The sequence below is a fragment of the Danio rerio genome, chromosome 20 (assembly GCF_052040795.2).
Source record: "Danio rerio strain M-AB ecotype USA chromosome 20, GRCz13ab, whole genome shotgun sequence".
Taxonomy (NCBI): Eukaryota; Metazoa; Chordata; class Actinopteri; order Cypriniformes; family Danionidae; genus Danio; species Danio rerio.
The window spans coordinates 9,582,793-9,606,161 of record NC_141040.1 but is presented as its reverse complement, the minus strand read 5'-3'; the positions used below and the strand labels follow the sequence as shown (position 1 = coordinate 9,606,161).

At 34.4% G+C, this 23,369-nt stretch overlaps 1 protein-coding gene across 1 annotated transcript in view; it reads left to right on the top strand.

Annotated features, from left to right (window-relative positions):
• Positions 1-23,369, top strand: part of crip2l (cysteine-rich protein 2-like) — a 38,686-nt gene that overhangs the window by 9,839 nt on the left and 5,478 nt on the right. The window contains 3 exon segments of the mRNA NM_001005968.1: positions 5,156-5,250; positions 18,326-18,383; positions 18,644-18,769. Of these exon segments, the coding sequence (NP_001005968.1) occupies positions 5,156-5,250; positions 18,326-18,383; positions 18,644-18,769 (279 nt within the window).

Genomic DNA, 23,369 nt, shown 5'->3' with positions numbered 1-23,369 from the left:
TGATAATAACGTGTGCGTGATTATTGAAGTGTCTCCGTCATCTAATCCATTCAGGAAGAAAAGAACAAGCGCGAGAGTGAAGCGCGAAAAAAAGGCGAAGCCTGACAAAACTCAGGAGCAAAAGTGTTTTAGCAACCTGAATCATAAACAAACTACCATGTTTATCTTTGCCTTTTGGACTATTATAAACTGGGAATGGGTTAGTTATTTTAAACTTATTATGAACTTAGTGTATGGGTGTGTGTGTAAATGTAAAAGTGTATGGGTGTTTCCCAGTACTGCGTTACAGCTGGAAGGTCATCTGCTGCATAAAACAAATGCCAGAATAGTTGTCAGTTCACCCCACTGTGGCAGTCCCTGATAAATAAGGGACTAAGCTAAAGGAATGTGAATGAATAAATAGACATTAGTACTTATTAATTAGATCTTAATATGTGCATTTATGAGGTGAGCTTCGCAAAGGTGAGTGGGCTTGACAAACCATCTGTAGTCTTCTCTCTAAAAAACAAAACAAAACTAAAAAGCACTCCCTTCCCCTAACTCTAGAACTAAGTTCTCTGAGCACAAACAGTTCTTATGTGTATCCCCTCTTCTTGTTGACCTTTAGACCAAAACGTCTGTAAAATGACTAAATGTAAATGTAGTATGTTTTTATTAGGCAGTATTTATTCATACTTGTCCTTATTAACAAATCCTAGTACTTCTAGATACTTCTGCCATGAAGTTTCTAGTATATCTAGTAGCTCTTATTAGATATATTAACTAGATATAATTAGCTGGTTCAGGTGTGATTAATTAGGGTTGGAGCTTTACTATCAAGGACGCTGGCCCTCCTGGACTGAGTTTGGAAACTGCTGATTGGAGCTGGACGATTCTGGCTAAAATGAGAATCATAGTTTTTTTGCTTAAAATAAAGATCACACTTCTCAAACGATCACTCTGTGCCACAAACTGAATATTATTTTCTACTTTATTACCTGTTACTCACAGCCTATGCAGGTTCTGTTAACTAAAGTAGACGTGCGCGCGTCTATCATTAAGTAGAGTGCACGCGCCCGCCCTCTCTGTGGTAACAGCTCATGTCACGTTTGATTTCTCGGCCGCAAATTAAGCAATACATAAAGACAGAAATAACATTTTTAGGTAAATTATACCTTATGAATACAGTATGTGCCTCGTTAACATCATTTGAAGGTGTCCATGTCGCTGAGCAATGTATGTGAAACAATGAAAAGACTCGTGCAGCCGCCTTTGCTTCTCTCCTGAACTTGAAAATATGAATCATAGAATCATAGAAATGCGGTATTCAGATCGTCTATGGTGTCGAATCGAGATCACGAATAATTCTGATTAATTGTGCAGCTCTACTCCTGATCTAGATCTATAGTACTGCTAAATAAATACTAGGACTTCTTTCATTAGTGACTAGTAACAAAAGTTTTTTTTTCTTCTGATGTGATTTGTTATTGAGGTATTCTGTTATATTACATTAAGTTTCGCTAATGTGTTTCAATTTTACATATTATATTTTTTTATATTATGTTATATTATATTATATTATATTATATTATATTATATTATATTATATTATATTATATTATATTATATTATATTATATTTTATTATATTATACGGTATTATATTATTTTATATTATATTATATATATTATATTAAATTATATTATATTATATTATATTATATTATATTATATTATATTATATTATATTATATTATATTATATTATTACTTTTATTTTAGTAATTATTATTTATTAGGGTATTTATTTTAGATACTAGTTTTATAGATACTATAGTATTAGATACTAGTACACATTTATTAGATATTCATTCATTCTTTAATTTTCTTGTCGGCTTAGTCCCTTTATTAATCTGGGGTCGCCACTGCGGAATGAACCGCCAACTTATCCAACACGTTTTTACGCAGCGAATGCCCTTCAAGCCGCAACCCATTCCTGGAAACATCCACACACACTCATTCACACACACTACAGACAATTTAGCCTACTCAATTCACCTGTACCACATGTCTTTGGACTGTGGGGGAAACCGGAGCACCCCGAGGAAACCCACGCGAACGTAGGGAGAACATGCAACCTTCACACAGAAACAAGTCTCAAACCAGCGACCCAGCGACCTTCTTGCTGTGAGGCAACAGCACTACCTACTGCGCCACTACGTCGCCCTTTATTAGATATTGTTTCAGTAATTCTTCTTCATTAGAGTCTGCATAAATAATACATTGGCACAAAAAATACATGGGCATACTCATTCAATACCTATTTAATAGATTATATTAGTCATTTAAAAGGCACTGGTTTTTATTTATTTATTTTACTTATTAGTAACAATTTTTATTTTGAATTTTAACTCATGTTATGTTAGAACTAGCCACAGTTGAGCTCAATCAAAATCTTAAGTAGAAAAAAATAAAATAAAATCTTATAATATTAATTAAAGCAAAATGGTAGCTCAATTACAGAAGTCGATGGTATTTATTTTCTTTTTTTCCACAAAATTATTAAAGTAGTTGCAATAGAATACTTAATAGTCTCAGAAACATCCCACGAATTAGATGCTTTGTTTCCAGTCAGGACTTCGAGAAACTTGTTCATGCTTTTATCAGCAGCAGGGTGGATTACTGTAACGGCCTCCTCACTGGCCTTCCCAAAAAGACACACAGTTGCAGCTCATCCAAAAATGCTGGAGCCAGGACTCTGACTGGAACAAGAAGATCAGAGCACATCATACCTGTCCTAGGTCTTTACACTGGCTCTCAGTTACATTCAGAATAGATTTAAAGTATTATGGCTTGTCTATAAATCACTAAATGGCTTAGGACCTAAATATATTACAGATACAGTATAGTCACTGAATACAAACCTAACAGATCACTCAGATCTTTGGAATCATATAAGTTAGAAATTTCAAGAGTTCAGTCACAGCAGGGGTAATTTGCTTTCAGCTACTGAATCAGCTTCCAGAAATGATCAGATGTGCTCCAACATTAGGTCCGTTCAAATCCAGACTGAAAACACATCTGTTAAGCTGTGCCTTTACTGAATGAGCACTGTGCTACACATTTTAATCTGTTTTAATCTGTTTTAATCACTTTTATTTTTTATTATTATTATTTTCTTATACTTGTCTCTTGATTCCTATTTATGTAAAGCAATTTAAATTGCCACTGTGTGTGAAATGTGCTATATTAGGAAACTTGTCTTGCCTTAATAGTCACTGTTAAAATATGTAGTATCTATTTAATTGGTAGTATGCAACAAAATGTATTGAACAATACAGTAAGTACTGGTGGTTAATGAATAATATAGGAACCCAAATTGTAAAAATAAGAACAAGTTTAAAATGACTAATAACCATTGTCTTTAAAAAAGGTACTGCTACCGAAAAAATAAACACTAGTAGCAAATGAAAAGTACTGTACTTATATCTAACAATATGTACTAGTAGACTAAAAATAGATACTAGTATGATTTACAGATTAAATGTTAAAACCGCTTGCCATAGGTGACAGTAAACAGATGGACATTAGGCTTCACATAATCTCTGAGTGGACTTAAAGGAATAGTTTACCCAAACATGAAAATTCTGCCATTATTTACTCACCTTTTTCTTGTTCCAAATCATTCTTCTTTCTTCTGTTGAACATAAAAGAAGATATTTTGCATTGGAAACAAAATTGGAAACCTGTAACCATTGACATATAGTATTTGTTTTTTTTCTATATGGAAGTGGTGAATGGTTACAGGTTTTCAGCTTTCTTCAAAATATCACAATTCCCTTAAATTATACACATTAACCCTTTATATATTTATAAAACATTTAATATGTTTCTTTTTACTTTGACTAATATTTAAGTTAATTGTGTTCATGACTCCAAATTCTGAATCTAAATGAAAAACTACAAAAGGTAAAGCTGGCAGTTACTGGTCCCTGTTAAAAGTGTTAAAGAGTCCCAAAATAAAAGTAATCATATCCTCTTTTTTCACTTGTTTTAATCACTAAAGAATATATTTCTTGAAGAATGTTGGAAATCTGTAACCATTGACTTTTATTATAGTTGTCTTTCCTAATGGTTACAGGTTTTCAGCTTTCTTCAAAATTTGTCTTCACTAGAAGAAAGATACTCATAAAGGTTGCAACTATTTGAGGGTGAGTGAAAAGTGAGTACATTTTCATTCCTGGGTGAATTATCCCTTAAATACATATTAACCCTTTATATATTTATAAAACATTTCATAGTTTTATTTTTACTCTAACAAAAAAAATTGTTAATCTGTGTTCATGACACCAAACTTTGAAATTGAGTGTAAAACTATGGACACCAGATCAACCAGGCCACTACGACCCCCTGTAAAAGGGTTAAGAGTTCCACAAATGTATAGTTGACCGAAAAATAAAAGTTCAGTCATCATTCACTCACCCTTCACTTGTCCCAAACATTAGGGAAGACATTTTGAGGAAAGTTGGAAACCTGTAACCATAAACTTCCATGGTAGGACAAATACTATGGACGTCAACAGTTACTGGTTTAATTTGATTTAATTTTGAACAAAAAATTATACACTTAAAACAAATCTTTAACAAAATTAATTTCATCATTAATCGAAATGGAGTGGGATAAAACACAAGCTTATTATTTTTCCCATCCCAAACATCTTTCCACATCATTCGTCTTACTTTACATACTTGCATTTCAAACATTTTTCTAAATATATTATTGTGTTCATCAGATTAATAATAATAAAAAAACTCAAAAAGACTTGTAACAAGTAAACAGTGATTAAACAATGACCGAATCTCTATTTTATTTGTTGAACTATCCCTTTAAAAGCCAACATCAGACTAAATGGATAAAGTCATTTCGGTGGGCTGGTTGGACATTTTTCCTCTGACGAGACTCAAACCACCATTTGCTAAAAGCTCCGATTTTTCCCAGGCACCATTACAGTAAGAGTCTCTGCAGAGTCGTTTCAGCTCGTGTATTATAATGAAGCTGCTTGCTTCAGGGGAGAGTTTGAACACTTTCATTTAAAGAGCCTTTTAAGCAGTCGTCCTAATGTACGCCTTCAAATGAACGGTGATTTGTAAATGGGATAAATCTCTTTGTGTCTTGTAGCGGAGAAAGTGACATCTCTGGGGAAAGACTGGCACAAATTCTGTCTGAAGTGTGAACGCTGTAACAAGACCCTGAATCCAGGAGGACATGCTGAGGTGAGAGAAAAAAAAAGACAAAAAAATGGAGGAAAAGAGTGTTGAAGATAAAGACCCTACTAAAATGCATTGAGTCTGTAATGTAATCTAAATTACTTATTTGAGGTAATGTGTTTGGATTACTTTTGGATTACTCTGATTTAAATAATAATTTTTATTTTTTTTAGTTTGTTGCAAAATTGTCAAGCATAGATCAATTTATACTCTTAAAAAATTTCCCAAAAAGTGTATTTTTTCTGCAATGCCATAGAAAAAAAGAACCATTTTGGGTTACCCAAATAACTTTTCATTGACCTTTATTTACCTAAAAAACTCATAGCACATAGCAAAATTTCTCTGGCCCAGCTCTGGCCCACACAATCAGGTTTTGCTTGGCCCACATGCTGCAATGAATTACGGTACATGAATGGACCAATTCTGGCTTCCAGACAGGGGAAAAACACGCACCATATCTGGGCTAAGCCTCAGCCAAGTTAATAACTCATAACTGGGCCTGAACTGGGCCAGATAGGTTGGTGTGTCATGATTGCAATGAAATTGATAAACCCATGAATCGTTGCGCATACTATGAGCATGCTTTTTCTCAAAGTGGCCTGATTCATAGAATTCTTTACTCAAAAATTATTTTAATGTATTTTAAAAGTGGGTCAAGACTGGCCAAACTCACATGGCCCACAAATCAATTTTTAAAATCTGGGCCAAATAATACGTTTTACATCAGGCCCAAATCTTGTGTGCCGCCTCAAAGACAGTGCCACCTCTGTCAAACCAGGGCCATGTTTGGCCCACATGCTGTACGCCAGTGCAGGATGAATGCCTGCTGTGCCAGCTTTATGTCAAATCTGGGCCAGAATTCTTTGCTACTAGGGTTCTTTTCACTTTTATTGTAAAATGGAAATATTTGACTGATCCCAGCAGTCAGAAGACGTCAACAGGGCATCAGATTGATGCAACATAGGCTCATTCTGAAAATGTAGCCCTACATACATTTCTGGAGATCATAATTTATGTAGCCAGAAGTAAGTATGGCTGCAATTAATTTTTAAAATATGCACTATGGGGCAGAATGACGCTGATCCTTTTCACGCTTACCAGCTGACCGCTTACTTCCATATGGACGGCTTTCTTGCTGTTACCAGTTTGTCCAGTAGATCGCCATGTAAGTCGGTGGACTTGAGACATAGAGAGGAGTTGACCATGATGATTGAGTTTGAGTCCGGTGAAAAACAGTTCTAGAAAACAGGTAAGACAAAAAACTAAAAATTAAATAAACAAGTAAATGACAGGGTGAGAATGTGGCAAAATCTGAAAACGTGGTAAAAATCAGGTGAGGGCTTTTCTTTTCCTGGATGGCTTTTTAAAACTGTCGGTAAAGTGAGTGGGCGGGTCATTCAGTGCTTTTGAAAATAGTATTGGTTAGGTTTAGAGAAGGAGAAGGGTGGGTCAGTCAGTCAGTCAGTCAATCAGTCAGTTAACAACGGCCTCTGGTGGATATACATGGAAACAGCATATATGAAATTTTAAAAATCTCAAAAAGCGTACGCAGCGGCCTCTGGTGGATTTGCAAAAACAAAAACTGCAAAAAACTTAGCTCCTAGGACGTATTTGGCGCTCTCCAAAAATGTTTAAATTGGTATGTTTTCAGAATGAGCGTGAGTTGGATTGACATTGTACCCTAATGTCAGATAGACGTTGCATTTTGTTTGGAAATAAAAGTCAGGTTGACGTTAGAACCCACCATCAGACCGACGTCAATGTCCAACATCACATAGGCGTTGCATTTTGGTTACATTTCAACGAAACCTAAAAACAACAAAATATCAACGTCTAAAGATGTTACAGCTTGATCTTTAGTGGATGTTACCACTATGACACCTATCAGACGTTAGATTGTGGTTGCCATAACTAACGAATAAATGTCGGTATTTGACGTCAGTATGATGTTGGTTTAAGACGTTGACTCAACGATGGATTTTGGTCATTTTCCAGCACAACCTAAAATTAACAAAATATCAACTTCATTTTACGTTGTTATTGGACATCAAAATAACGTTGTCCTTGGATGCTGACAACCTAAATCTAATCTAATATTAATGTCTTATGACATTGTTTGTCTGCTGGGATGTTAAAGGTTCTTCATGGAAACCCTTTATTTTTTTTAAATATAATTTACTCTGATTAAAAATCTGTCATCATTCCAAATCTGTTTGAGTTTCTTTGTCACAAAGGAAGATATACTGAAGAATGTTGGAAATAAGACATCTTTGACTTCCATAGTAATTTTTGGTTTCTACTATGGACTTGGTGGCTGCATTCTTCATATTATTGTTAATACATTTGAAGCACTTGGGGTGGTGCAGTGGCACAGTGATTAGTGCTGTCGCCTCATAGCAAGAAGGTCACTGGTTCAAATCTTTTCAGTTGGCATTTCTGTCTGATGCTTGCATGTGCTCCCTGTGTTGGCGTGGGTTCCTCCGGATGGTCCGGTTTCCAGATAGGTGAATTGGGTAAGATAATTGGCCATAGTATATGAGTGTGAATGAGAGTGTGTGGGTGTTTCCCAGTGATGGGTTGCAGCTGAAAGGACATCCGTTGCGTAAAACATATACTAGATAAGTTGGTGGTTCATTCCGCTGTGGTGACCCCTGATTAATGATGGCACTAAGCCAAATAGAAAATGAAATGAACCACTTGAATATGAGAAATGGAGAGAGAATTTTCATTTTTGGATGAACTGTGCCTTTAAGAAAGTTTTTATTATTAATATTCATTATTTGTGATTCATAGTCCCTTTATTAATCTGGGGTCACCACAGCGTAATGAATCGCCAATTTATCTATCATATGTTTTATGAAGCAGATGGCCTTCCAGCTGCAACCCAATACTGGCAAACATTCATACACTCTCATTCACACACATGCAGACAGTTTAGCTCACCCAATTCACCTATACCGCATGTCTTTGGACGATGGGGGAAACCAGAGCACCCGAAGGAAACTCACACCAACACAGGCAGAACATGCAAACTCCACACAGAAATGCCAACCGACCTAGCCGAGGCTTGAACCAGCGACCTTCTTGCTGTGAGACGATTGTGCTGCCCACTGCGCCCCCGTGAGGCCCATTCATCATTTGTATAAAAAGAAATTTAAAAGATAAAAAAGAATAATCAGGGAGAATGTAATCTGATTATGCAATAAAGTGGTATGTTCTTGTAATCTAATAATGTAATCCAGATTACATGTACTGTAATCAGTTACAAGCTGTGCATTTTTCTAGTGAAAAGCAAGTTGCTATAACATTTTAATATTTGAATATGTTTATTTAAAAATTTACATCAAATATGTTCACAATATTGATTTATAATCTACAAATTCATAAATAAAGGTGCAATAAGATGGATTTTTTGTTTAAATTAAAATTTTAATTTATTAAAATTTATTTAAGTAAAATATGTTTTTGTAGGTTTACTTATGGTTTAAATTTTAAGTTAAATATCATATACTGCAAAAAAAAATAAAAAAAAAATAAAAATTTAAACTCTCTTTCAATCATTATTAAAGGTGCAGTAGGTTATCTTCCACAATGCTAACAGCTTAGCATAAATTTCTGAATCACAGTCCCTCCCCTGCCGTCTTAAGCCACGCCTACTGAAGCACGAACACGGCAAAAGAACCCTCTATTATGTGTTAAAAGCGACTAGTGTTAGTTCGGCGGCGTGCAAGCCAAACTGACATGCTATTTCAGAGCAAATATTCAGAGTTGCATAGTAAACAATATAGGGAGAGACTAGGCAGAATAGCGGTATTCACTTGTGTTTTGTTGTTAAACTAATTAAAATCTACATCATCGATGCTGTATAAAAGTTCCTTATAAAACTGAAAATAGTCTTATCAATCTTTCATCGAAAGATTTTTGTAGCTGAACAACACTTCTGTGAAGATATAACCCATTTGTAACAACAACATCTAACGTTACATCAGCTTTGGGTGAAGCTAAAACAGTTTTAAAACAGAAACCTGTCTAAGAGAAATCCTTCAGACATGGTGTCATTCTTTTTCCAGCATGCGAAGGTAACTCAAAAATTGATTCAGGCTTTTAAAAAGTTTTGATTCAGCATGTTTTTACTGATCGCGCGCGCATGCTCTCTCTTGTGAACGCGCGGTGGTCGGCGGAGCTGCGTACAAACGACTGCGCAGTTTTTCAAATCTGCACTTGTTGACAGACAGTTTAAGCTTCTTATCGGAATTATAAGAATTATGAGAGATGTCGGCACGATGAACATTTTTTTGTTTTATGCCTTACCCAAAACATAAAATTACATATAAATACACATAGATCATTGACTGTAATTATTACTATTAAACTGTGAAGAGACTTTCAACCAGCACAACAAAAAATGCTTCTGAAGACAATCAACTACTGCACCTTTAAGTAGTGTCTCCTTTGAGGCTATTCAGTAATCAGCCACGGTTGTAACACAGATTCATGGAGTGTTGTAGTTATTAAACATTTCGTTGAACTAGACTAGAGGCTAGTTCGCATAAATTCATACAGATGCATTGTTCTGACAGTTAGGGGTGGGATTACTGGCAGTCTTTCTTCATTAATTCATTAATTTTTCACCAGCTCAGTCCCTTATATATCAGGGATGCCCACAGTGGAATGAATTGGCAACTATTCCAGCATGTGTTTTACGTAGCGGATGCCTTTCTAGCCACAACCCAGTACTGGGAAACACCCATACACACTTATTCACACATACTCTCATACTCTATGGCCAATTTAGTTCATCCTATTCACCTATAGCGCATGTCTTTGAACTGTGAGGGAAACTGAAGCACCCGGAGAAAACCCGTGTGGATACGGGGAGAACATGCAAACTCTAGAAATGCCAACTGGCCCAGACGGGACTCATGACCTTCTTGCTGTGAGGCGACAGTGCTAATCACTGAGCCACCGTGCTGCCCCTTGCTGTCCTTCATGTGTAATCTTTTATTAATTAATCAAAAATAAAACTTAAGATAAGATACAGTATGTTTTCCGCTCATATCAGCTTGGTTGAAACAGTTTCCATGAGAAAAATTTCAACAGCTCAACCCCTTGCGCTTGTGTTTGAAAGCATTATTTATATAGATCCATCATTTCCTGGCAGAGGATTGCGAAATTGTTTACTCGTGGATTGTGATGGATCTTCTGTCAGATCTGGTACAGATGGCTGCTTCATCTTTCAATAAGTTTCTCTGCAAAATTGTTTACAAAACAATCTGCTGTAAGATATTCTGAAGGCATCACGGTGGCGCAGTGAGTAGCATGATCGCCTTACTGCAAGAAGGTCACTGGTTCGAGCTCCAGCTGGGTCAGTTGGCATATCTGCGTGGAGATTGCATGTTCTCCCCGTGTTCGTGTGGGTTTCCTCCGGGTGTTCTGGCTTCCCCCACAGCCCAAAGACATGCGCTATAGGTGAATTGGGTAAGCTAAAATTGTCCATAGTGTATGTGTGTGAATGAGTGTGTATGGGTGTTTGCCAGTGATGGGGTGCATTCTGCTGTCGTGGCCCTGGATTAATAAAGGGACTAAGTCAAAAAGAAAATGAATGTATTGATTGCAGCTGGAAGGGCATCCACTGCATAAAACATATGCTGGATAAGTTGGCGGTTCATTCCGCTGTGGCAACCCCATAATAAAGGGACTAAGCTGAAAAGAAAATGAATGAATAAATAAAATTCTTCGAACAAACATACATACTATAGCCACAATTTGGGAAGCAATTTAAATAAAATATTGACCTATTTCTAAAAACTATATATATATATTTTTATATATATATACAGAAGATTACTTAAAAATATGTTAGTTTATAAGATTTTATATATATATATATATATATATATATATATATAAAATCTTATAAACTAACATATTTTTAAGTAAACATTGCAGATCAGATACATTTTATTTGTAATTTATTTGACGATATGGTGTTTTTATATTTGATTCTTTAATTTTTTGTACTTTGATACTGTTAGAGTTACTGGAAATAATATAAAGCACTGCTTATTTAATCTGTATCTTTGCTTGGTTGTATTTATAATAATTTTACATTGCAAAGATATGTATGATATGTAAAGATAATTAAAGTTTGTCTAAAAATCAATGATTATTTTTAAATGAATGTAACGTTAGAGTGACGATAAAGATGCTGAAGACAAATTTTCCAGCAAACTTTTGGATTTCCGCTCTGATCTCTGAATAATGTGCCATTTTTGTTATGAACACTTTTGATAGAGTTGATAGTTTTTAACCGATGTCAATAAAGAGCCTTTAGTTTTAAGTGTACTGGTGTGTAATCTCTTAAATAATATGTTGTTGATCACCAAAGACAAAAACTAGATTAAATAAGTTAAATGAACTTAAAACATTTGAGCTATCGCAAAATAGAGTTAATTATATACCTTTTTTAGTTTGAGTTCTGCTTACTGTATATAATTGTTAAAAACATAAAGATGGTCAGGGAAGATGAAGGAGAGTAACATTATTTTGGGATGAAACATAAGCGAGCACACAATATCAATAAGTGAAAGACAAATACCAAGACTAACTAAATGCAATAAAGTGAGTTTATCTACAAAGATAATAATAAGTGCAAAACATGTAGAAAGAACAATAAATATTCACAAAAATATATTGACAATTACAGACAACAAATGGGACACAAAATGTTTGAACAGATAGATGGGAGATGGGCGGCATCCAAAAAAATATGAGTTGCCAAAACTTTTTTTCATTACGTCAAAGTAAATATTATTATTTTGTTATGCTTAAACTAACTTATTTGAATATTTTAATTATTAGATTTTTTTCATTTTCACTGTTCATCAATCTAAAATTGCTCACCTTTTAATTATAAGGTTCTATCTGCGTTCTAAAGGATTTTGAGATATTGAGCTTCTATGTTTTTGCATTCCATAGCAAACAATAAGTGTGTAACATTGTTTTTTAAATAAAAATTCTTAAAATGTAAACAACTTGTCACATAACAAGCGATCTGTTCCTGAAAGATCGCTTGCATACTACACGTCAATCAGGAACAACATATCCCAGCATGCCTTTGCACAAACCAGTCACCATTAACCATTATTCACACACAGCTGAATATCGTCATCATCAATTGTTTGGACTATTTATACACATTGCACACACCAGTCAAGGTGGAGTCTTTGTTTGTCAGTATGGTTTCAGGGAGTGGTGGCCTGTTTATAGTTTTTCTAGTTATATTTTGATGATTGTTTTGTTACTATTTATACTTTTATCACCACTTTGTTTTTGCATTTTTTGATGCCCTTCATGATACCAGAGTTCTTGTTTTTTTACTTAACTTGTTTTACCTGCACAAATCTTTTTCATTAAAAATTGCATTTGGATCCAACCTCTTGTCTTCTCTACCTTGACTTATAAAAAAAATCCCTTAATGTAAATAAGTTGTCATTTAATATGTATGTCAATAACTCAATTTTGACAAAAATGTTTGATAGAACCTTATAATTCTTAGGTGAGGAATTGGGAATTCTCATTCCAAATAGAGCTATTCCAGCCATCTGGTAAAATATATTCAGGTCGCAATATATTGCAGGAAAAAAAAAAGAGTTTAGATGCAAAAATCTAATGCCATCTGAAATTTTCAGCTAAAATTAGCATTTATCTCAGGCTATTTTGTGTAGTTTCAGTAATTTTACTCTTAGTGCAAATTTTGATTGCCTTTAAAGTGAAGTAACTGAACATAAACATAGGAGGTTAAGAAAAATGCAGATTTTAGAGAAAATTTTTCTTAGAGGTTTTTGCATCTCAACTTTTCAAATACTGCAATATAACCCCCCTAAAATTGTGCAGCTCTAACACAAAAATGTTACAATAACATGGCTATAAGTGTGGTTGTCTTTAAAGAGAAAATAATGACTTTAATGTGGGCTCCTATGTAGGTGAGTACTGTATACAAACACACACATACAGTTGAAATCAGAATTATTTCTTTTTTTAAATATTACCCAAATGATATTTAACAGAGAAAGGAAATTTTCACAGTAGGTCAGATAATATTTTTTCTTCTGGAGAAAACCTTATTTATTTTTATGATTGTAGCTAGAATAAAAGCAGTTTTTTTATATTTAAAAAACATTTTAAGGCCAAAATTATTAGCCCCTTTAAGCTATTTTTTTTCTCGATAGTCTACAGAACAAATCATCGTTATACATTACCTTGCCTAACTACCCTAACCTGCCTAGTTAACCTAATTAAGCCTTTCAATTTCACCTTAAATTTTATGTTTAGAACTGTGCTGGAAAAAATCTCTCTCCGTTAAACAGAAATTGGGGGAAAAATAAACAGGGATAATCAGGGGATGCTAATAATTCAGGGGGGCTAATAATTCTGACTTCAACTGTACATGACATGTTAGTCGATGTCTTCTGTAAATAATGGTAAAAGTGTACAGTAGTCGTTATGTTTTGCATAAAAAAAAAACAGATAAACAGGACATATTTGAATATACAGGATAGAAAAAGGCTAGATGTAAAGGTAATGTATATTCATTTAAATGCTTGAAACCCCTTTTGGTCTGTGACCCAAATGCATTTGCCCGTGTGATTTCACAAATCCCACAGGAGCCAAACAAGCTGTTTTTGGAGCTTGATTACATAAATGCTCTTTTTAATGGTACAAAGCCCTCTTATATGTCAAAACACTTATATGTCAAACGAAAGAAAAGTTGATTTCTCATGGCGTGACCCTTTTAAGCAGTATTACTTGAGCAAGAATCTTGTTTAAATATCACAACCATCAGAAAACAATTATACTTGAATAATAAAGGAACTGTAAACTTTTTTCTTTTTTTTTTACCATGAAGGAGTGGTGTTCAAGACATAAAAACAAATATTACAGTAATGTGTGGTAAATACTGTAGCGTTTATAAACATTTCTATAGTACATTAATTGAATTAATCTGCTGTGGTGTTTCTATTGATGTGGTAACACAACAAATACAGTAAATTACCCAATACTTTAGGTTGTTTTTACAACTGTAGGCTATTATACAGTGCACTACAGCAAAAAGTAAAGTATACAGTATTTACTGGATTATCAGTTCACTAATACTAGTATGCTGTTGCATTAATCGACAAAGTGTTGTAAATACTGTTAATACACTTTACCATTTAAGTTTCTATTTACAGGTATTTTTTCATGTCGTTCTTGACAGATTCAGTGTTTAGATCAAAGTGGTTTTGGTAAATATTTATTTGCTTATAAATAAAGTACTTGCTGAATTTATTCTTACTATTTCTGTCATATCTTTATTATGTTATCAATTCAGATGTCACTGAATGAATCGATTGTGTTGAATGAATTGGCTGAAGGAAGGTAAATGTTAGCTTACATTAGCGTGACCATTCTAAAAATGGCCTTTTTGGAACGTTGAGTTATGAACATGGCTGCCGAGTCTGACTTTAAAAAGGTTTGTTTGACACTGAACAGATTATGAATCTGTTCTGCTGGAGGACATTTTGGGGAAGGACATTTTGTTTTTGAGCCCATATAAATTTCCCTGAGGACTATAAATTTAAAATGTAATAAAAGATATATATATATATATATATATATATATATATATATATATATATATATATATATATATATATATATATATATATATATATATATATATATATATATATATATATATATATATATATATATATATATATATATAAACTTAAAATCTTAGAGGCTGTAAAAATGGCAAGTTAGCAAGTTTACATTGATGAAAATTTTCAAATTTGAAAGTTCATTTCAGAGTTTGTTCTGAGTAATAATACTGAAACTTTAGTGCTGATTAAAGAGACTTTACAAATATCACCTCATTTACGAGTTTAGAGAGAAAAAAAAGGCACTTTAATTGTGTTTTATGTTCACTTCTAATGTGCTTAAAAGGCCTGTATATGTTTTTAAAAAGTACAACAATATCATATGAAAACCCAACAAAAAAAAACAGACGTTCTACATTTATGATTTATAAATACAAAAAAGTAGAAATACACTTATTTTATGCACACTAAAATGATTTATTACATTTCTCATTTCAACAATTTGTTGAAATATAGTTGGTAAATCTTTTAATTTTCACAAATTAATCAAACGAATGATCAAATAAACTGAATGTAATGTTTTCTGATTTAGCTGCATTTTATGTACAATTAAATTTGAATGCATAACATTTAACATAAATAAATGCAATTAGGTAAACTTCAGAGTGCACTTGTGATACAATTAAGTAGTTTAACGTGATCATTCATCTTTTTTATTGACAATGTAATTCATATTTTGCATTATTTACAAATTTTGATGCAAACACGTAATCTATTTTTTTTTTGCAAATAAAAACCATAACCATTAAAAATAAATAAAAAAATAAAAATTTACAACCCTTATTTGTTCTAAACCTTTATGAACTCCTTTCTTCAGTTGTACATGAAAGACAATATTTTAAAGATGTTGACAATGAGAGCTTTGAGCATTGTAGGAAAGAAATACCATGGAAGTGAATGGTCTTTTTCACAACATCTTTAGAGGAAGAAAGAAACTCATGAAGGTTTTAAACAAGTGAAGGGTGAGTAAACGATGATAGAATTGTTCATTTTGGGTGAACTTTCCTCTAGTTGAATTATAAAAGCAATCCTAAGTTCAGCCAAATGCATTTCTTTTAAATTTAACCTATCAATAAAATAGATTTAATTCTGTTTGCACAGTTTATTCTTTTCCATTTGTATTGACAATCTAGCGATTTTTGAATTTGGTGAACTACTGTTTCATCTGTGTTGTACAATTTTAGTTGTCTTTAGGAGATTAAATTTGTACTAAATTTAAACATTGCAGCTAACTTGTCAAACATAAATATGTTTCTGGATTACTCTTTAAAAGTCAGTTTTGAAAATTAACAATTGTTATGTTCAATTCAATTCAAATTTATTTGTATAGTGTAGTAACTAATATCTTTTAACAGTTATATATATTTAACAGTTATATAGACCATTTTGAGAGATGTAAACAATAGCAATGGTCCTGATGTATTTTCTGTTTTACATTTTTGATTTCTATAGACAAATTTGTAAACAGCGATGTGGCAGAAAAAAACGGGAGTGCTAGCATTTATAGTGAGGGAATGACACCCGATGTGGCACAGAGTTTGTTGTTGTCTTAGAAATAAGTAATATTGATTACACATTATATATATATATATATATATATATATATATATATATATATATATATATATATATATATATATATATATATATATATATATATATAATTTACATAATGCTTTCAGCATATTATAACAACTTGACATCCAGTGATAAGCACAGTAAAATTAACGTTAAAGTGAGTGGCGTTCATCTGACAGGTCCATTTGCGATAACACCCTCGCAATAGATATTTGATAAGCTGAAATGGCCAAGCATCCAGCCCAATATATACAACTTTTTTAAGCCCAAAATATACAACCGCCAACATCTCATTAAAACTCCAAGTGATTTTACAAGAGAGAAGTTAAATGCCTACAAGTATTTGGATGTCAACAATTTTTTGTTTTGTGTGGTCATGTGCAAGAAATATTGTTCCATGATGACCATATTCAACACTATGTAGTGCTAAAAAACGAGGTTCTACTTAGACAAAAACAAGGGGAAAAAATGAACTACACCTGTACGGCAGGGAATGTAAATTTACACATAGAGGTAAATTTGGTTTTATATTCGCACTTTTTCCTTAACAATTTAATTTCATAAAAGTATTATTTGCAAACTATTAATAGCAACATCATATTAGCAGCCAATAAATATCAAAGTACAAAACTGTTAAATCAAGTAAACAGCGTTAATGTTGTTTTCAAGTCACACTTGCAGGCTATTTCGGACTGAATATTCAAAGTGCCGTGGTAAACAATATAGGAAGTGTTTCACAAGTTGTCACTGAATGAATGTGTGAATAAAAAACCCACATTACCTTAATAACTTACACTTTCACATTTCATTCTGAGCATTAAGTGTCCGCAGTTTAATTAACCATATGTAACTGTTTTTGCTAAAATTATCATTGCATTCAAAAACGAGTAATGTGTATGATTCAGCATAGTGTGAACTTACCTGATATAACATGAGAACTGCAGAGTCGAACATTTCTAATTAGGTCGTCACTTCATTCAGCTCCCTTTTAGCCAAAGATGTTTGCGGTTGGCATTAAAGCAGTGTGGTGTACGGTAAATGTTAAATTTTCTATTTTTGTACTTTCGAATTTGGCATCCTGCTGCACAACATGACATGTTTGCTATTGCAACCGGTCTCTTTTTGCAACTGGGAACCTGTGTGACGTCATGTGTGACGTTGGTTAGTAATTCGTCTATAGCTTCTGAGAGTCCAGAAAGTTCCACATATTGATAATTAATGGTACAGCAGCTGTTACAACATCAAGTTATGATTGAATTGCCTCTTGTTACAGATATGAAATAGTTTGACCACAAGCAAGGAAATTTTCATGGGCCAATCACATCACCACATTGAAATAGTCTATATAAACATAGTTAACCTTAGTTAACCTGCAGTTATATATCATAAAAGTTATGTCCATGTGTAAATGTTCAATAAATTCTATTTGTGTATTAAGTGTTTGTGTTGTCCTCATAGTCCTCGATAGTTGGCATCATCTCTTCCCAGGTCTTTTAGCAACTCTTTTTTTTTTAAACACAGTTTTAGAACGTGGAAACTGTAGCTAAACAGGGCTAATTTGGGGTTATCGTTGCCCTAGCTACAAAAACTAGTAATAGTAGTAGTAAACCAATAGTTTTCGTAACGAATACTTGGACCACTCTTTCTCAGGGCAGGTGCAGTTGCTTGCTCTTGTTGCGAATATTTTGTGCTGTAATATTTGAACAGCATGCTATGTTAATTTTTGATGACAGCAGACAAGGATGGCAGGAACCGGAGGCCTAATTAATCTCTGATGTGCTTTTACTCCCTGTCAACAGCATGATGGGAAGCCGTACTGCCACAAGCCATGCTACGCTGCCCTCTATGGACCGAAAGGTACAGTGCATCTAATTAGTGCCTTACACGTGTCTCTTCCTAATTTGTGGGGCTGGCAGCAAGTAGGACACGCTTTTCTTTGATGCTACCCATTTCTTAATGAGGCAGACACACATGAGCAGCTTCTTTGCTTATCTCTGATCTCCAGATGTGGGTTATTGCTACATGGATTTAAAGTTCTTGCGCACTGAACTGTTTAAATATCAACCGTATATTAGAATTAGAAAAGAAGCGACTGTACTGTGTTGTGTTGTGTGTAGGTGTAAACATCGGAGGGGCTGGATCATATGTCTATGATACACCTGTTGGCGATGACACTGTTCCTGTTGCCATGGAAACCAAACCCAAAACTGAAGAGAAAAAGGCCACTAGAGGCCCAGTGAAAGGTGAGTTTGCCTGAGATACAGTTTGTACTACTGTAAAGAAAATCACAGACATCAAATCTCTGTAATTATGTTTTAATTATACGTTTCAGACATTACCTTTCATGTTGCATTTAAAGTGCCTGAAAGGAGTTGATAATTTCAGCTTTAAATGGATAGTTCATAAAAACTAAACGTTTTGTGATTGTTTACTCCCTCTTCACTTGTTCCAAATCTGTTGAAGTTTCCTTGTTCTGTTGAACACAAAAGAAGATAATTTGCAGAATGCTAGAAACCTACTTTTTGGCACGACCAAATTGACTCTTGCACTTCCAAAGTTTATGAACTTAAATTAATGTTGTAAAGCTGACTAATGCCGAGTTCACACTGCATAATTTTAGCCCAGATTTTGACAGGTTTTGAGAAATCGCAGACAAATGCCTGAAATCACAGGCAAATCAGTGCTTGCACACATGAGAAACAATCACACAGTATGAACTATCAAAGACGCGATCTGAGAGAATCGCCGATGAGTCGCTGATGCCTGTGAGATATTTGGTACATATTTCAAGATGTCGGCGATTCAAATCATGCCGTGTGAAATGTGTTTTGCTGAAACTAACATCGCCGATCGCCTACAGTCAATAAGAGAGCAGCATTCACTTGTGTGTGTGTACCTTCATGCCAGCGGGAGGTCGAGGGAGTAGTTAAAAGCTCATTTTCGGGTTTATTTGGACCCAAGAAATGGAGGAAAAGCTAGTGGAGGTTTGACAGGAGCACCCGTGTGTGTTTGACGTTTCATACAGAAAGTTAAAAAAGAAAGTTAAGGACAAATTGCTCCCTTCAACCCCAGTTGAGCAAATATGTAAATGTTCTACCCCATTAAAGGCTTCTTTCTCGTTATATAGTTAATAACAAAACATATACTAGATATATCAGAACAGATTGGGCCATCTGAATCTTAGAAAGGCGGGGTTTAGAGAAACTGGGAATACCAGTGGAATTTGTTATGCTCTCTACTCCCTAACGTTCCCCCCGCCTCGTTCCCTCAGATGGAGGTCATTGGTTACATTACAAAAGTGTCCACTTTTGGTGAAAAATCTGAATGGGTTTATATTGAATACCCTAAACCCTTGAGCACTTGGGAACTGCGCTGTCTGATGACACAATTGCAGTGCATTCTGGGACATATACACTCACCAGCCACTTTATTGGGTACACCTTACTAGTACTAGGTTAGACACTCTTTTGCCTTCAGAACTGTTTTAATCCTTTATGGTATAGACTCAACAAGGTACTGGAAATAATCCTGAGATTTTGGTCCATATTGACATGATAGCATCAAGCAGTTGCTGCATATTTGTCGGCTGCACATCCCAAAGGTGCTCTATTGGATTGCGATCTGTTGACTGTCAATGACATTTAAGTAGTTAACTTCCAAAGTGTGCCAAAAAAATATCCCCCACACTGTTACACAACCACCACCAGCCTGAACCATTTATACAAGGCAGGATAATTTTTTATTTTCTGAATTTTGACCCTACCATCCAAATGTTGCAGCAGAGATTGAGACTCATCAGACCAGGCAATGTTTTCCAATCTTCTATTGTCTAATTTTGGTGAGCCTGTGCAAATTGTAGCCTCAGGCCCCGTTTACACTAGTGCATTTTAGTTTTAAAACGGCGTTGTAGAATGAAAACAATCCGCGTCCACACTCGCGTTTTACCCAGCGTTTCTGAACTGCTCTCCGTCCACACCAAAACGCTAAAAACGCACATCACGTGACCACACACACACTCTCGGGCAAGCGCTCCAGCATTTCTACCCAGATGAGAGCTCTGCTTGTCGGACTGCTCATCACGCATCTCCCGCTGGATCTAATCTCACTATATTTGCTAAACGTGATATTTCATTCATGTTGTTGTCTTTATCTAACGACATAGGCCAATTCCCTGACTTTGGTCGTTGGAATCTATTAAGTTACTTGTTCACGAGTAACATGTTTTGGTTAAGCGCAAAGATAAGTTAATGATTAATCCAGGTACATTGACTGATCGCTTGCCTTTATTTCCTACAATGTATAAACTTATTGTATGTTATACTTTTATAATTATCGATTATTAAAACTGATTTTCAGCAAAAGAGAGGGTGTGTTTCGTATTTTCACTGAAATTGAAAGGAGGCAGTTGTTATAGGCTCCGTTTTGTTATAAATATCCACACAGTGAAGATGACGCCCATATATGCAGCACGACGCCTCAACATTTCTGCTGTCTGTTAAGTTGCTAATATTAAAAAGAAAATAGGCAGTTCCTTAAATCATGTTTACATTTTATTGTTGAGAAAGTGAAACAACGTAGCCAAGGTGATGTGAATGAAGTTATAAAGTACACTGTTCCCTTTGAAGATTTACCCGTGTCCTCGGTATGTTTTCCATATCAAACTGAGAAGGGGGAGACTGCAGCCTTGATCAAACTTGCGAAGTCTTAACTTACAAGAAGAGGATGCGAGACTGAACTGTGTGTGTTAGGCTACTTAATATTGAGGAAAAGCCCCAATCAGATAGGCGAACGTTTGCAGCCCCGCCTCCGTTTTCAGATGTCTCCGTCTTTCCCCATCCACACTGAGACGGAGCAGCAGCGTTTCAGAATGAAAACGGCCTCTCCAGCGTTTTCGAAAAGCTCCGTTTTCGGCGCTCGAGAACTCCGGCGTAGTGTGGACAGATGGCGTAACCGTAGCAAAACTTATGCGTTTTCAAACTAAAACGCACTAGTGTAAACGGGGCCTCAGTTGCATGTTCTTAGCTGACAAAAGTGGCACCTCAGTCTCAAGGTTGGACATGTGTGTTCAGAGGTGCTCTTCTGCATACTTTAGTTGTAACCAGTTGTTATTTGAGTTACTGTTGCCTTTCTATAATTTCAAACAAGTTTGGCCAAACTCCTCTGACCTCCGGCATCAACAAGGCATTTATGCCCACAGAACTGCTGCTCATTGAAAATTTTGCCTTTACGGACCATTCTATGTAAACCCTTGAGATGGTTGTGCGTGACAATCCCTGTAGATCAGCAGTTTCTGAAAAACTCAGTCTGGCACCGACAACAATGCCACATTCAAAGTCACTAAAATTAACTTTTTTTCCCCATTCTGATGCTGTTTAAACTGCAGACATTCATATTAACCTTGTCTACATGCCTAAATGCACTGAGTTGCTGCCATGAGATTGGCTGATTACAAAATTTAGTTAACGAGCAGTTGTACCTAATAAAGTTGCCGGTGAGTGTATATGCTGGAGTGGACACATGAAGCAAACTCGCTCCCTCTGTCAAAGTTGAAGGATTTATGGTATGTTCATATGGAACTCACCTTAAAATGGTGGTGGGAATTCCCCAGAGGGAACAAGGGAAAGGAAGTTTGCAAGTGTGTGTCTAAAAGTGGAGTTGAACAAACCTTTTCAGACACTGTAATAAAAAAAAGCTGATACTGTAATGGATATTAGGAGAAATTTGTTTTTTGACCTTTTATAAATGTAATCTTATTGTAGGAAACCTTCAAAACTAAAATAGGAACCTTAACATAGCATAATAGGGCCATTTAAGGCAGGACAACCAAGGGGAATTATGGGGAAAAAAATAAATAAATGCACTTATCTATCACAATAGATTCCCAGTATTGTATTGTGACCAGAAGGACAATCGCTGCATAAACATATGCCAGAATAGTTGGCATTTCATTCCACTGTGGCAACCCCTGATAAATAAGGAACTAAGCCGAAGCAGAATGAATGACTATCACAACAGATTTAGTTCATGTTACATTAAGAATTGCAAACATTGCCTGAATATGCAAATGATTCATTGTCTAATTAGATATGCACTAATTTGCATACAAGTTCAGAACACATTTCTGAACATATAACCAGGTGTTAAGTTCTTGCTTCATTTTATTAACAAATTACAGATAGATGGGATTTCGGATATCTTTTTCAGAAATAGAATAAATAAATTAATTAATAAGTAAACATATATATTTAGTTAAAGTCAGAATTATTAGCCCTCCTTTGCATTTTTTTCTTTTTTTAAATATTTCCCAAATTATGTTTGACAGAGCAAGGAAATTTTTAAAATATTATTATACTGTCATCATAGCAAAGATAAAATAAATCAGTTATTAGAAATGAGTTATTAAAAATATTATGTTTTAGAAATGTGTTGAAAAAAAACTATCTTCGTGAAACAGAAATTGGGGGAAAAACAATATATATATATATATATATATATATATATATATATATATATATATATATATATATATATATATATATATATATATATTAAGAAATCAATGTTTTAAAAAATCTATATATATATATATATATATATATATAAACATTTATTTTTTTAATACCCTAGATGAGACAGGAATACACTTTAATTATAATGTAAGAATTTTTGAGAGAGAGGTCTTGTATTGTAGCCTAATTGTTGTAAATATATAAAATTCAATAAAAATGAACACAATTAACATTTTATGTTGGGCGAAGAGTGAGATGAGGTCTTTCCATTAATCTGAAACAACACTATACAAAACTTTACTAAATAAACCAGTTGATGAAAAATCTCCTGAAT